We start from the raw sequence: 17193 nt of genomic DNA, 5'->3' as shown, positions 1-17193 counted from the left end.
CAGCTTCAGTACGCATTTCTCCCATTCTTTTTATTTTGGAGGAAGGTCATTGTGAGAAGAGAAACAATTGTAAAATGTGATATTTCGATTTAGAGTAGGGCTCCCTTGGGTATGGGATATTTGCCGAATTGAAAAGTGGAAGTCACCAATTCAAACGACGTATTGTATATCACTGTACAGAATTGATAGATTTCATTAAAAGTAACGCTACATTAAATCACTCGACTACTGAATGTTATTTGGCGTGACCGTCTCTTCGTGCGTACGACAACTGAAAGTGTCGGGGCTAGAGGAACCGTAGTGCACTGTTGACAAAACGGTGCTATTTCTGTTGTCGCGAAGGCAAACATACTGTAGAAAAGTATTTTAGTACGAAATGAATAGTGTTTTACCTGGTATGATGCAGCTCCATGTCTGGCGTATTGACCGCAGCAGAATGAAACCGGAAACAAATTTGAAAATGGCGCTTTCCCAGCAGTCTGCGCGTTTAGAATCAGCCAATCGCATTACTCCAATGAGGGAGTGGTTTTTTTATTCTATGTATTCCTGTACTTGAGTATTTTCTTTTCATGCCACTTTCTACCTCTACTCCATTAACGTTACATCTCAGAGGGAGATAATGTACTTTTTTAGCCTACTTCACCACATTTAACTGGCAACTTTAGTTACTAGTTACTTTACAAGTTACGATTTTAGAGAACAGAGAGAGTTATTAATTGTTATTAATTATTTAATCTGCACAATCGCAGCCACAAAGAGGCAAAAATAAAAATAAGGCTTGGACTGGCAGCTACCCCGGTTGCAATGCGTTTAAAACTTGCCATTCATGCTTAAGCAGCAACATCCAACATCCAAGAGGGGAAGTGTTAGACCTAACTGAAACAATGGTGGTTTTTATATCCAAACCATTCAGCAGTCTCTTACATGTTTTAATAGTAATACCAATCTTTTAAGGTGTGTAGTGGTTAGGGTTAAGTCAACACAGCAAGTGTGTGTATTTGTATCGGTGTGTGTGCATGTTTCACTTGCGGCTTCACAAACGACCACCGTTCCCCTCCCTGTTACCATGGAAACTGTGCTCTTTCTGTTTTTTAAATCTATTTGTCTTTTCTTTCTCTGCTTTTTTAAAGCATATATTCTTATAATTCTTCTATATTGATTGTTTCTATTCTTCCATTTCTCCTCAAATTTGTGTGAGCCAGTGTTTGTTTATTAAGCATGAACATATGTTTTGCAAGTGCCTATGTATTGAATCGAGCACTGTTCAATAGCACATACACCGCCATACATTCAGTGTGGTGACCACATCAACAGCCAATTGGATTATCGGTAGCTGCTGGTGGGCTTCAACCAATGGAGGAAGCTTGCAGATGATGTGTGAGGAGGAGGGATGCGGCGCCTTGGAAACTGCAGAGGGTGCCACAGGAGAACAGCACACTCTAGTGGCATCAGATGTCTGCATGGATGAGTTCACCTTTCTGCTTTAGAGAACTTCCATTGCCCAGTTCAAACTCTTCTTTTTGCTTCTTACTAATAATTTTGCTGTCTCTGATGGGCACTGGAGAAAGGCCTGGTTCTCAATATTCAATATTAATTTATTAAATTGGTAGTCTCTTTGATCCTGGGATATTAGGGTTTTCATTTACAGGACTTTTTAGTCAAATAAAATAAACATTGAATGGTTGCCGAACATACTTGAAATTATTTTTTTAAATAATTATTTACATTTAAGTATTTGTATTTTAAATTGTGTTGTCATGTTGTTTTACCATGTGGATATAATGCACACGTCAGGATTGCACTCAATTTCGTTGTGCAATGACAATAAAGGACTACATTTCAATCTGACTACAATTCAATGTCTTTTATTGTTAAATACATTTTATGGTGTATGTTTGTAGTGGAAAAGTTGAATTCAACAACTTTATTAGATAATATTAAATGATAATTATATATTAGGTGAACTGTTCTGTGGGGTCTTGCTTACAGAAAATGTGACATAGCCTATATAAACATATTTTAGTTCATTATACCTATAATTCATGGCAAAGAGGGTAAAAATTAATCGAGTTAGCCCAGTGTTCTAATTAGAAAGTGATGTTATCCCCGTTTAAATTTTCGTCGTTCTAAAGGTCTCAGAATTTCACATTTATTTATTTTCTCACATTGAAATGTCATTAGAGGATTTTCAAGATGGAGCAGTGGGAGGTATGTGATTCCTTTCATCACCTTTGGGGGGCATCGCCAACACACCTCAGGGCTTGCCTTCTCACACCTGAGAAAAATCCACCTGCGTCCCTGCACCATGGGGGAAACTCCTGCTGCACCTGCAGAAAGATTACATGAACGTCAATCGATTTAATCCTGCCATTATTACACACTAATCGCCTCCAACACGGTTCTCCAGGGCCTTTCGCCAAAGTGTTACCCATTTGACAATGCTTGAGATTTGCTAGATAATCAAATTCCAGGGGGTATTGAAGACCATTATACAATAATCACCTTTGTCAGTATCCCATTGTCAGCGTCAAATTACGGAAATAATAAAAGACACTAAGCTTCCCCTCATTTTGCTGAGGAACCTCCCTAAGGACCCATGGGGATCACTGTAAATTGCAAGGTTCCCTTTTTAATATTCTTTGTGGGGAAAATACATCAGTTTATTCGTATGGCAGACAGTCATTATGGAGGACACACGTTATTACTGTCAGACGAGACAATTTACAGAGGAAATATAAACTGCATGTTAAAAGGATGGAGATAAGACGGGGAAAGGCTGACGTAAGGTGATGGTGTTTGGATGGTTGACGCTTGCGCGGGATCCACTGGATGCAACCGTTGGAGGAGATTAGGAAACTGCGCCTAAATCGGGCCCCACCGCACGCCATCTTGGCTCGACCCACGCTAAAATAACGAAGCTGGGTCCCCGCTCTCACGGGCCATTTCGGCTCTGGACGGAACAGTTTCTTGGACTTTAGAGGGAGGAGCCTTGCATTTCTGGAAGTCGGAGAAACAGCCAGTCGAAGCCAGCCAGCATCTGAGCCAGCGTAGGAACTGGAGCAACGGTGGACGAAGGGTCGCCCGTGTGTTGGAATATGATATAATTTAAATATCCACAAGCACAGACGGTGAATGCAACAGAGTTAGTCGTCGACATGCAGGTGAATGTCTTCCATATTGGCTCGGGAAGCTGAAGCATATTGCAGCCTGGTCACATTACGTTTTCCGTGGGATAAGCCATCTGTGATACACTGGGTGTGCACAGCGCAATAACGGCGAGTGCCAACCGGTCATTCCATCGACAGCTAACTCATATTAACTCAGTTAGCCGACCATTTTCGAGAGCCCCGTTAGCTTGCGGTGACGGGAGCATCTTTGTCGGTGCGGGAAGCGTCCGTGGATGCTGCTGAGGGAGTCCTGTGTCTGGCAGTACCCAACAGTAAGATTCAAACTCGAGGCATGCAAAGAGGGGTGTTTTTCTGCAAACGAGCGAGGAAATCTCCGCGCCCCGGGGTCTGGTCTGTGGTTACTATTTAGCTAGCTCGGTGGCTAGCCAGCCTACCGGGAGAGTAGCTGAAGTGAAGGTGGGGCCGCGGAGCGACAGCCTGGACACCAGCTAATGTGGCTAGCCGGCTAACTTGGACTCTTGAGTGGCCACTGGTGTTCCCGTCACTGACATTGGGGGGGGGTTTAAATTAGCAGGTGTGTGCGGTCTGGCACAATACTAAGTCAGTTCAGCAAGAAAACACGGTATCATTGATTCCTTCAAAACCCGTGTGGGTGGGATATCTTGAGGAGAGCATCCTCGTTTACCTAAATGACCATGGCGGACGACGACGTGCTGTTCGAGGATGTGTATGAGCTGTGCGAGGTGATTGGCAAGTAAGTATTGACATTACCCACTTCTCTTATTTGCTTGTCTCTTGATTATTTGGGGTGTTTTACAGTATCACCTTTCCTCTTGCCACACACAATACAGTTGCCAGGGCCGTGCTTAATTTAGCTGGGTACTGTTTTTGTGTTTAGGCCCAGGGATTTTACAAGGGGAAAGTTCACTGGGTGGGTTAGGTGAGGTCGCTCTTCAAAGGGCAGTGCCATATAACTACACATCAGGTTTAATAGCAAGCCCACCATTGCCTAAAATATGAAGAGGCACAAACTGTGCCTTACATCATGACCTCCCTGCAGGGAAGTGAATGTACATGAGTAGGAACTTGTGTCAGACAATAACATCTTTGATTACAGGTAGAAAAGGTGGAGTAGTACAGGTATTGGTGACCTTCTACTTTGTTTAAATTTACCATTATATTTGAAAAACTCAAATATTCTTCTGTACATCCACACTAATGCCATTTTTTGCAGTTTGTGAAGAAATGTAATGTAATTCAAATGTAAGTCGCTTTGGATAAAAGTGTCTCCCAAATGAGTAAATTAATCCTAAAACTTATCTGGCAGACTGGCAGTTTGAAACACAGGACATGTGGGAAAACTCATCTGGCTGCACATCTAGAATGTCTGCAGACAGGATTTTCCTCCTCCTAATCCCCCTGTTTGGCAGTAGCCGAGCAATACCTGGATACAGTTACAGGCAGACTGGCAAACCGGTCAAACACTCACTTTAGGTGTCAGAGGAGGCATAGCTTTATTGATACAACAGCGGGGTGGTTATGTCTTCATATAAACAAGGAGACTGACAGAGGCATATTTAAACCATGAGATGCAAAGGTGCCAGGAAAATGCATGTTACTTCAGTGTGGTCAGAGATGCCTCCTCTGCTCCTGCTGGAAGTGAGGCAGGAAGGCTGACAGCCCCATCACAGTCCAGGCCTATCAGTCCACCCCCGCCCTCCTGTAGGCGTCACTCACTGGAGGTCTGAGGGTCCATTAAGTTTGTTCTAAGGGAAAGAGGCACACACTCTCCAGACCCTCAGGCCCTGTCCTTTATCCTGAGATGTCCTGTTGCCTTGGTTACTAATTGAAGGTTGCATTAAGGACCACTACCTTGGAGTCCCAGTAACAGATACAATGAACCACTGGGGAGAGTTGGTGTGGAAACAGTCTAAACCGTCTACAAGTTTGCATGGTAGAATTTGACAATACAGCATAACTAGGGTAGTAAATACAGGTAAGTAGACATATTGAATACACCTGCTGCTGTGCAAGTGTGCTACCCCATTTTAAATTATTACACCAGGCCTGGGCCAAAAAATATTTGTAATTTTTTTGATTGTTTTGTTTTATCCACCATAACTGTGAGGTGAACAGAGTTTGTCATATTAGCTAAGCTGCATTTGATTCCACCTAATGTCTTTTCCCGCTATTATCAACCTACATGGCAATACCTATGTAGCCTGCCTGGAAGACCACATTTATAGAGGTAAATGCATCCAGGCTACCTTTTTATCACCAAAATGTAGTAACCATCAGTTTGGTACTTCCAAGTGGCAACCTCTGGGTCTGAAAAGTTCAGCCTGTGTGGAAGTGCCTTAAACATGTATTCTTTGAAATGCCCAGCAGGGGGCAACTACACTGTTTGCACAAAAAGTCAGATTGCATTGGAGTCTATGACAAAATGACCCTACTTCTCACTTTAAACTCGGAACAGTAGTTTGGAGCATATCTTAAGCTTTAGTAAAGATGCAGGCTGCCTCATTTATGTCACAGAAAAGACCAGGAAATCCCTCTCATACTGCCTGTTCTTTTGTGGAACCGCAGTTGATTGATAAAGTGTGTCGAGTCCTGGTGTCTTGGGATGTGTTGGGGGGATTTTTCCTCAGCCGCGAGGTGGGAGGAGAATGGAGGCTGTGGCAGATCAATGGAGACAAGTGGAGTTGGGAATGGGATGGCCCTGAGGCTAAGGATATAAATAATGCCAGCAGACATTGACTGCAACACTCTGCCATCTTCCACTTTGTTTTTAACGTCATGTTTTACTGTCAGCACTGCTGTAGGTAGTGGACAACATGGCAGGCCGCTGAAACCTGGGGATGTTTATTAAAATTTAAGATGGAAATGCTTTCTAGCCACAGGAAACTATCATGAAAACCGTATTTCATGTTATCTTTTCTGGTTAGATGATATTCCTTCTCGTACATTTTAGCCTAAGGGCCCGTGTCCACCAAAGCGTTTTTTCACCAGCTGAAAACGCCACCTGGTCTTCTGAAAATGCCTAGCTAGGTGCGCTAGGGTGCGTTTTGAAGGCGCAGTGTTTTTTTCGGGTCGCTGTGGTTGCTATGATAATTTCCGTGGAGGCGATGTGTTGCAAGTAGGGTAGCCTACTTAATTTTAGTGAATGTAAAAATGTCACCACAAAGTACGTAGGCCTGCTTGCTCTGCATGAAGAGAAGGCTGAAATATGAGAGCACAGACGTGGGTTTATGAGATTTTGCGGCGAGGACACACAAGGCACATCGTTTCGTTTAAGATCGGATATGCTCGGTGTGGTGTTTGTCCCGCCCCTCCTGCACTGTGGTTGGACGGCTGGGTAAAAAGTGACAGTGACGAGCGCAGCGTTTCTCCCAAAGTTGAACATTTTTCAACTCTCGGCGACCGGAAAAAAACGCTCAGCGCCTCGTCACGCTCCTGCCGTTTTTACCAGCTTGGAAAAATCGTCACGCTCCTGCCGTTTTTACCAGTCTTTAAGCTTGGACCTCCTCCAGGCTTTCATTAGTTTGTTTTTTCATGTTCTTTAATATTTTACTGATTACTTCTTCTGACTGGATTTAGAAATGTCCAATCAACATGAATCTAAAATTTAAAACCCGGCACTGACACAAACGCTGCATCAGCAGTGTCTGACAGGGCACACTAATTGAAAAATACTTTAATTGAGGGTCAGTGAAATGAGCTAGGCAAATCTCTACTAAGTTTGTTGTAAGTTGTCCTTTACCTCCTGCCATATAATTGAAGAGTTGTCATGGTAATTGTCTGACATAATTAGATGATCTTGGTGTTGTTATATACTCTTGTGTGCTTTGCTGACCTTCGACCTAAGCTCCTTTCAAACTTGTACACAAACCCTATTATCCTGTCCCTCCTTCAGTCTTCTATTGTTGCTCAGAGAAGTCGTCTATTATTGTCCTTGATCGGCTTGTGTCGGAGAGGAACAGCCTGGTTGGGTGGGATTGAGAACATTGGGGACGCCATCACTGTCCAGTAATCAACTCCTCTAAACATGGATTTAAAAGAGAGCCATGTTTAGGGTGATTTCTACTGAAAGACGGTTAGTAATTTCTTTTGGAGAATGTTTGATGTAACGGACTTTATGTTGACACTTCCCCTTGTCATCTAATTTTCCTGATGCATTCTTGATTAGCTTTTTTTTGTCTCTGTGATGGCATAGAGTTACAAGATAGGAGCATAAATTCAGATTGTGTTTAAGTACCAGCATATGCTCATTGTCCACAGGGATCCTCTTTTAGCACTGCTTTCTTCTTCTCATTATTTTCACCGGAAAGATGTGCTTTTGAGTTCTTGGCAGTGCAGAGAGCTTAGCAAGGTTTCAGAACTGAGAGCCAAAGAATAAAAAGTCAAACATATTTGAACTTTTAGCAAGTCGGACCACTTATTCATCAGGGCTTATAGTTGCATGGCAACAGTAAGAGCTGCATATATGTCTGTGTAGCATAACTGTAAAGAGAAACACTGACAGTCTGATTTTACAGCTCATGCATGTAAATGAGTGTAAATGCACTCTCCTGTGGCTATGCTTGTGGCTATACTAGCCTTATTTCAATATAGGAAGATCAGACGATTAGGTGCCGACGCAGGTGAAAGATGACACGCGTTATTGAACAGGCATAGGCAGTGCAGGCCCTGATCATTACGTGCACATTGTTTGTACTTTACTTAGTAAATCTTAGCATAGTGCACTAACCACAGGGCTGTTTTTGAGATTTCAGCTCTAGTTGAAGTGTTGGCAAAGTGCTGATGCAATTTAATCCATATGATTCTGTTTAAATAGGACTTAGGTTGGAGTCACAGTGCACTTTAATTCATCCCTGAGGTGCTCATTAGAGCCAAGAATATTGAGATATGCAACTCACTAAACCAATGAAGTGATCAGTCCTCCAGCTTATTCGGGGTTGGATAATTAAATTGCTTGGACATCTAAATCTTACATTTTCAGTGATTGTTTTGTAGATTTTAGCCTTCTATTAAAAGCTTTTGTCTAAACAGATGCAATCTGCAAGATGTTTTGCTGCAGGAAGGCCAAATTGTTAAGCCACTGGTAACTTTAAGCATATAAAGTCAAATTTCAGATGTCACTTATCACATGTTTTTAGCAGCTTCAGGTTGGTTTAACAAGCAAACTAAATAAGGCACATTTATTTAGGAAGTATTTAATGTGACTTGTTCAGCTTGATGTAGCCCTCATCATGTTGACTGATGTGTCAACATGTGATGAGAAGAGAATATCTTCAGTGCAGTTTAGGACTGCAAATAATGAAGATTGTCATTTGATTAATCACTGAATGCTTTTAGTCTGTAAATGGCATAAAAAAAATTGTGCAGAACCCAAGGTGACGTCTTCACATTCCTTTAGTTGTCCAGCCGACAGTCCAAACCACAAATATGTTAAATTAACAGTAAAGGGAAAAACAGAGACTAGCTGCAAATCCTCACATTAGAGAAGCTAGATCTGGGGACTGTTTGGCTTTTTTTGCTTTATAAATCACTTAAATCACGTAAACCATTATAATTAAAATATGTGCTGGTTAGTTTTTAACTAATTGTTTATTTGGGTTAATTGTTTCAGAGCTTATTTAACTAACCACAACCCACAGGGATCTGTTACCTGTTTATCAGGTACACCTGTGTACAGTTTTAGGCAATCCCTTGCAATAGCAGGTAGTAAAACATATCTTTGTTTGGCATTCTAGTTTTTTAGACATTGTGTTAGAGTTAGATACCTTGAATGGTGATTGCCATAGTTGGTGTGCTATTTTGCATTGCATATGAAGATGTCTGATTAATGGAAATGGGATTGGAGTGACTGTCGTTCAGCTGGAAAACCCAGGGGTGAAAGCCCCCAGCTTCTTGGCATCCACTCAGCTGAAGTGTCCTGAAGCAAGACACTGATTTCCTGCTGGGATCAATAAAGTATCACATTACTGTGTGTCATCTTAATCTGTTTTGTAGAATAAGATATCAAGAGAGAAAAGTTTGTGTAGGTTGTCTTTAGCTTGAAATATATTTAAAGTAGTATCTGTGTAGTAGCACAGAAACAGCACTTGTGAAGGTTGTCAATGACCTCAGGGTGAACTCTGATTGTAAAAATGTTTCCATTCTTGTACTCCTTGATCTGACAACTGCCTTTGATACAGTGGACCACAATATTCTTTTAGATTGTCTTGAGAACTGGGTTGGTATCTCTGGCACTGCCCTGTCATGGTTCTATACCTATCTGACTGGCAGAAGTTATTTTGTTTCTCTGTTCCATTCTTGGTCCTTTACTGTTTGTTTTGGAAAAATTATCAGTGATCATGGAGTGAATTTTCACTTTTATGCAGCTATATTTATCTGTTGCACCAGACAACCCCAAAGCTCTCGACCACTGGAATGTCCGTTCCATTCCATTTTGGATTAGTCAAAATTTTCTTAAACTAAATGAGTATAAGACAGAAATTCTTGTGGTTGGCTCTAAGACACAGAGACAAATTATTTCAAATTAGGGGTGCAACAACTAATCGATGTAATCGTCAAAAATCGATTATTAAATTTGTTGCCAATGAAGCATCTGAAGAGGAGGCGTGTAACCTTTTTGCTCTGTGGATGATGAAGACTCGTCTCGGTAAGCTAGTTAGCGAGCTAGCTTCACGTTAAAGCTGTGTTACCTTACGTTTTCTATACAGTTGGTCAATTTGATTGTTATAGTAATGGTGCTGTGTGTAGCACATAATTATGATACACAACGGCCGCGTTCACATTCCAAATGTGCCCTGACTTTACAATCATAAACAATGCATCGCTCATGGCGATGTTCCCAGCTGGAGAACGTGTTGCTGCCGAGTGTGCAAGATTAGACAACACCGGACAATTTCATACTAAAGAAGAGAAAACAGTTCTCCTGTCTATGCGTGAGGCGGCGGGTAATCCGCCCCAAACTCCCTTAAAAAAATCCTGGGGTTTTGTGAGTTGTTGAGTTACGGGAAACTATTTAAATGCTGTGAAACACTGTCTACTACAAAATCGTTATTATTGATCCCCTCTTGTAAATTTGGCAAATGTAATGCATGACGTTATTTCTTTCTTTGTATACAGTGTCAGTTTGTCCCGGGTTGTTGTACTGGCGTGAAAGCTGCTCCATCACTAAAACAGCTGATCAGCTGCTTATCAGGACGTGATTTTAGTGGAACTTTCTTTTACTGCAGCAGAAACATTCATTAAAAGATGCATTTTTGAAAACAGTATTTATTTTATTGTCTTGACTATTAATTAGCTCATGCCTAAAACAACCTCAGGATAAATTTAAAGGCTAATAGCTAAATGAGAGGCATTGTGTCATTTTGTGATTCATAATCCGAATAGTTGATTATTCATTTCAATAATCGATAGATTGAAATGCCTGCCTGTGCAGGAAAAGAGTGTTGTTAAAAATCTGGGTGTCCTTATTGACTCACATTTTAACAGTGTTACAAAGGTTGCATTTTTTCATTTAAGAAATATTGCCAGAGTTAGACCCCACCTTGCCTTGGAAGATGCTAAAAAGTTGTTATATGCTTTTGTTTTTTCACGATTGGATTAATGTAATGCCCTTTTTACTGCTGTACCCCAAAAATATATTAATAGAGTACAACTAATTAAACTAAAGTTTTAGCTTCTCTCCACTGGCTTCCTGTAGCATTTAGAATTGATTTTAAAGTTCTTTTAATTGTTTTTAAAGCACTTCATGGTTTAGCACCTTCTTATCTATCTGACCTTTTATCGAATTATGTTCCAACTCGCTCTCTCAGGTCCTCTGATGCTAGTCTTCTTAATGTCCCAAGAGAACGAACAGCTTTCTGTTACTATGCACCAATGGCTTGGAACAAACTCCCATTATAAATAAGAGAAGCAACCTGTCTTGATAGTTTTAAGACGCAGCTCAAGATCTACTTTTATGCCTTTGCTTTTAACTGATTATAGTTATTCTTTTGCTTTTATCTATTTTATACTTTTATATTGTATTTATTTCATACTGTAGCCCTGGCTGCTACCCTTTCCCAGTTTAAATACCTGTGTTTTTGTGCTTGTGGATTATGTACATATGCTATATTGTAAGTTTTATTCATTTATTTATGTACTACTTTTTGCTTAAGTGCTCATGATGTAAAGCACTTTGAGCTGCATTTTATGTATGAAAGGTGCTATACAAATACAGATTATTATTATTATCAGTGTCATGTTGTGACGCTGTGTACACAGTTTTGTTTTTTACTTTGCCCAGCCTAAATAGTATAATAATCATCATTGTTTTCTTTCACTAGAGAACGTCTTGTCTGCCTTTTGAACTTTCCTCTCCATGTACAGTATATGCTCCTTTAAGGTGCCCACACACAGCAGATCAATAGTTGTGAATGGATGGTTTAAAGTTGAAGTTTTCTTTTAGACTACAAAGCCAGACTCTACAGGGTGGTTTAAACAAACCTGAGTCCTCTTCTGGCTTAAGTAGAGAAAAATATTTTCTTCCAAAGCTTCAGAACCTCCTGAGGGTATCTCTGCTCTAAATTCCAGTTTACAACAGGAATGCTAATTTCCCTGGTAATATTCAAAGGGTTGTTCCTCTAATTTGCATAAGGAAGCACTCTGGATTATTGTTGCTTAGACATTCACAGTTGAACAGCACTGAACTTTGTTGAACTTGTTAAATTAACAGCTTTGCACTTGAGCTCAGTTTGGGCAGTAGAGCACGCAGCACTTATCTGAGAAGCCTTCTGTTGAATCATATTTTGTTATTCCCTTTCAAAGCACATGCCTCTGTACAAATGAATGAATAGACAATTGTCAGTGTTTCCCACAGAATGACATTGTATCTGTGGTGCACAGTGGATGACTAGCAGCTATGTACAGCTTTCTATCCTCCACAACCCAGCTGTATTCTAACGTTAATATAGCTAGTCTCAGAGATTGACAGCGTTGTTAAGAACATAGATACTTAGTTAACTTGAATGCATCAGTCTTGGACGAATATGTGCATTTGGCATTCATGATACTAACCATTCAATTCCAGATTGATTCAGCACATGATCATGTTTTGATTCAGATTGTGCACGAAGAGGAGGGGCTATTCAAAGACGGGTCCGTTGTCAATAGCGGCTTTCACACTGCCTTATTTTCCAGAGTCGGAAAGGGGGGTCCAATTTGATCCGCCTCTGAGCCGGGAACGCAGCCGGCATGCTGGTGTTGTATTACGTGTAACGATGTTTTTCTACGCCGCAGTAAAGGCAATGAGTCTGTTTCTTTATCATTGTGTTTCCTGTTATTTCTGACCATTTGATAAACAAAAATGTTAAAACAATTAATTGAAATTCTATTGAAATCGCAACGCAATATGGCCTTTGGTCATTTTCAAATTGCAGTCAATATATGTATATATTTTTTAAAGGTACTTTATAGTCACATACACGTTGCGAAATCCATTCTCTGCTTTTAACCCATCCCTCAAGGGAGCAACTCCAGATCTTTATCAGTGTCTGGTTAATGGCACTGACTGAAGAACCTAACATGTTTTTGATTGTTTCATGGTGTTTTAATAAACATGTCCACCAACCTGTGGCTCTTTACACATCCATGACACAGAGAGCAGCAATGTAACCTGATCTCCATGTTTTTATAGAGTCCCGGCTTTTATTTTATGAGAAATCACATGATGTCCTCTCTCTCATTCACTCTAGCTTCACAGCGGAGCTTTCTGGTCCATTCACAACAATTGAGCTTAGGTGGCTTATCCAGCACCTGCCACATATGTTAAATATAGTGGCAGAGAATGAGGGGAGTTGAATTTAAGTTGGTTTTCTGCTTGTTCAACAATTATTAAATTGCTATTAAATGCATTCAGAACAGATTTGAATTGCTATTTTTACTCTGTTTTATTGTTTTGGCTCTGGTGATTTTCCTTTGGTGCTGGCTTAAACCTCTTTGAGACACTCCAAAAATTCCTCTATGCAGAAAAAAAAACCAGAATAGGATTCACCACTAACTCTTTTAAAGTTCTATGAAATCATATCAGTAACATTAATGCCAGAACTTAAATTTGTTTACACGTTAAACAATCATTTACTTGGATTCAAACCATTTGTGGCCACTAAATATTTCTGGACATGTTGCTGTTGATTTCACTGTGTTGGAAATCATTATGGTGTTGCATGTTAGTAGTGAGGTTTGCTTAATGTAATGGGTTATTCACAAAATACTTCAGATGATGGTGTGGAGAAAATTACTGGTGTAGACTTTACTGTATGCTACTGATGATACTGTGCACAATGACAGACCAGATGAGATGCAATTTACTTGGCTCGGGGTTAGAACCAAGGAACAGCACCAATAGTTTGCCTACCTGAGAAACTACAAATTATGTTTTGGGACAGACTGAGTGAATGATGCTAGATGCTGGCCACAGCTAAAGAGCAAAATGCTGCTTTAAGCAAAGATGGTTTCTCTCAGGAGAGCAGTACTGGTGATGTTGAGTCTGCAGCTACAGATGTGTCTTGTCCCTGTTTGGGAGAGAGAAAAAAACAGAGGCCTGAGAGGAAAATGGGCTCATGGCCAGGACGGATGTTACAAATCCACGTAACAGCCAGTCTTTGATTTACATGGAGCAGAGAGTTTAAATGAGCCAAGGAGCAGTCTGTAAAGATTGCCACTCTGGGCTAATGTTTGATGACTGCCGCTCTCGGATGTGAGCCATGTGTGGGCGTTTTGTATGAGCCCACTCAGCACAGCTGTGGTGATGTCAGTATGGCATGCGGCCTCTCAGCTTAGGCACACACACACACAGACACACCCTCTCCCTCTCTCTGTACTTGCTCTCTTATAATGCCTCTGTACATGGCTGAAGCGGTAATTAAATTCTTTATTTTCCAGAAGATGAGATGAATTGCATTCTAATTTAAATAGCAGCCCCAAACCCCTTTCACTTACAGTATACATCTGTTGTAGAAACACCCCATTCAGGAATTGATTCTACTTGTAGCTCCATTGAATTGACAGCTACGATAACAAATGGGGTTGATGCATAAAATCTGGCAAGTTCACCAAACCCCACCTCATTGCTTAATGAAGGTAATGAGTTTTATTGACACACATTAGATCAGTGCCAAGATGGCCTTACCTTCATTGCATCATTTGTGTCCCTGTGGTTGCAGCCTTTGACTGCCTCTTAAGGCCCATGCAGACTACACGATTTTCAGTGTTGGCCAATGGCCGTGCCATTCACACTACACAACTTGCCGTCTTGTGACGGGACTCTTGAAGTCGTTGTGGCATTCACACTACGTGATTGATCGGTGACGGGGTCACATACTACACGAGCTGACAGCGACTCTGTCACCCGACACTGGTCTCCAAACCACGTTTTGTCAAGAAAACACACGTGAAATGTGAAACGCGAACCTACACACGAAACAGCTGTTGATTATTATTATAAAGATTCCAACTATAAACACAAAAAATCTGTGTGAAAGAATGGATTAGCACACTCAGGTAGCAGGGACTCTCTGTGCTGCAGAGAAAGCTGAGGGGAGTGAAAATTGTTTTGCGGTGAAAAAGTAGCTGCCTGCTCTGCCAGCAGCCTGATGCGTCATTGAGTAGTTCACACAATAACGACTGCCGACCGCCAATCAACCGCTGATTTACCCCCGATCACAGCCTGACAGCGGCAAATCGGGCTAAAAATCGTGTAGTGTGAACTAGGCTTTACTGGGGCAGTCACGGGCGGAGGTGTCAGAAGCTCCATCATGCCCTCAAGAAGCACCTCACACCTCTGAGGCCCTGTTTGTAATAAGAAACACAGCTGCTACAGCACGTCAACCCATGAGGGCAAAGGTCAGTGGGGTTGTCGGATCATAGCAGGACTTCTGTGAAAGTGCTTGATGGGAAGAGTGTTGTTTTACGGTTCTCGCAGCCCAGAGCGTACACATGCTCCCTGCATTTGTCTGTTTGGGTTAATCATTGCGGCAGATGTGTGAGTAAATCAGCTGGAGCTCCCATCCATACTCACAACATGCACACAGACGCTGAAACTGTTGGTTTGACTCTGACATTGTCAGGCAAGTTAATTTGCTAATTCAGTTAATGGCAACCACTTTGCTATAGCAAAATAGGTGTGTGTGTGTGTGTGTGTGTGTGTCCAGTAGCATTGGTTCTGCCTCTGAGGATTGTAGACTTGGGAGATGTAGAGACAGCTGTAACACGGTAGGGGGGTGGGGGTGTGTGTGTGTGGGTGTGTGTGTGTGTGTGTGTGTGTGTGTGTGTGTGTGTGTGTGTGTGTGTGTGTAGCTCTCAGTGGGCAGGAGACAGAAATTGTGCAAATGTCTCAGCTTTCAGTGTCTGTTCCCACCACTTTGTTATGGATTTAATCTCATGCTTGGAAGAATTAGAAAGCATTATCACATCTGTGAGACTAATGAAATGTGTTATAGTTTCTACATGGACTTGACCTGTGAGTTCATGTGAGGAGTGTCTTTAATGTGGCTTGGGTGGTGGGGAAATACTTGTAGAAGGTCTGTAGGAGGGTCCAGGGTTGTATACAACAGTTTCATAAATAGTGTTGCACTGATTAATCTGATGACCGTTTAATCTGTAAATCAAAGACATCTGATTATTAGTCTATGGATTTATTAAGTGAAAAGCATGTCATTGTTTTTTACATTAAATGCATGATGCATTTATTTCTTGAAAAGTAATAGATAAATAAATATAGATAAATTTTAAATGCAAAAGCCTTGTTAGTGCAGGTTGAATTGCAAGTTATTCTAAGCTTTTGGGTGGGCTGCCATACATTGGACAACGTCTGGGTAGGCAAGTCATGGCTAGACTTCTTTGTTCACCTTTTAATACAAAATCTTGAAAATGTCTTGCATTCGGTTGGGACACCGGACAGGAAAACGTGCCTTTTATAGCTTCCATATGTCAGCAGCATTGCTGTTATATTAGGAAACACAACCTTACATTGTCTGCCACCTCAGTTGCCCAGGAAGAAACCTTGAAGCGTAGGTCTCCCTTGCTCAGGTTTCTATAATAAAGCTTTTATTTGAGCTTTTACAGCTGTGCTGCACATCACCGCTCTATAATTCCCACTGGCACGAGCACAGAGGCTACGTTGCGTAGCTAACCACCCGCTGTAAATCCAGAATATTCTCAAAAATGGCACCCTCTGCCCATTGCACTAGGCTGGTGTGGCTGTGTGCATATGATTATGTGTACAAATGTTTCTGGTAAGTGCTGATTGATCTTGGGGCTATTCCCGTGTTTTAAATCTGAGAAATCCTGTACGCGCAGGATTGGTGTAGGTATCTGTGACTAACTTTGTGTGTGTGTTGCAGGGGCCCCTTCAGCGTGGTGAGGCGCTGCATCAACAGGGACACGGGCCAGCAGTTTGCTGTAAAGATCGTCGATGTGGCCAGCTTCACCTCCAGCCCCGGCCTCAGCACAGAAGGTGAGGAGTGCAGCAGACCTGGTTTGCACTGTGACTGCATTTAAATCTTAGTGTTTGCTGTGCATTTGGAGCACCAGATGGGTGGCTTTAACAGAATCAGGACAGGAGAGGATAGTTGTCAGGGATGTTGTCAATCACGGAGAATTACTGACTTACATCTTTGACCACTAACTTGTTAAATCGTTTCCTGTTCTGTAATGGAAACGACACCCACCTTGTTCTCCTTGTCAGTTAAAACAAATGTTGAGAATCATTTACAAATACTATTTGGCTAAGATATCAAACAACCAGGCACACAGGTGTATAATGGCATTCTCACACACAAATAAATGAGGCATAATGTCACACATGCTGCACCCAGATGAACTGATGAACTGCATTTGTTTGCCTGTGTGTGTGTATTTGTTAGTTTGTAGTATGCGTGAAATGTTGAAGCATGCCATGTCTCACCATGTGGTTTTGTGCAGAGAGAGAGAGAGAGAGAGAGAGAGAGAGAGAGAGAGAGAGAGAGAGAGAGAGAGAGAGAGAGAGAGAGAGAGAGAGAGAGAGAGAGAGAGA

General features: G+C 41.5%; 2 protein-coding genes across 3 annotated transcripts in view; one reads left to right on the top strand and one right to left on the bottom strand.

The window, feature by feature from the left end:
* cenpl (centromere protein L) overlaps positions 1-442 on the bottom strand; it is a 4501-nt gene extending 4059 nt beyond the window's left edge. The window contains exon 1 of the mRNA XM_046056106.1: positions 393-442. Coding sequence (XP_045912062.1) covers positions 393-412 — 20 coding nt within the window. The 5' untranslated portion in view covers positions 413-442. The remainder of the gene's footprint in view (positions 1-392) is intronic.
* A 2385-nt stretch (positions 443-2827) lies between these two features.
* The window catches only part of LOC123974947 (peripheral plasma membrane protein CASK), a 55260-nt gene continuing 40894 nt past the window's right edge, over positions 2828-17193 (top strand). For both annotated transcript variants that reach the window (XM_046056032.1, XM_046056037.1), the window contains exons 1-2: positions 2828-3882; positions 16523-16635. In XM_046056032.1, the coding sequence (XP_045911988.1) occupies positions 3818-3882; positions 16523-16635 (178 nt within the window). In that variant the 5' untranslated portion in view covers positions 2828-3817. The remainder of the gene's footprint in view (positions 3883-16522; positions 16636-17193) is intronic.

This window comes from Micropterus dolomieu, linkage group LG01, assembly GCF_021292245.1.
Source record: "Micropterus dolomieu isolate WLL.071019.BEF.003 ecotype Adirondacks linkage group LG01, ASM2129224v1, whole genome shotgun sequence".
Taxonomy (NCBI): Eukaryota; Metazoa; Chordata; class Actinopteri; order Centrarchiformes; family Centrarchidae; genus Micropterus; species Micropterus dolomieu.
This window is presented reverse-complemented; position numbering and strand designations above follow the sequence as displayed.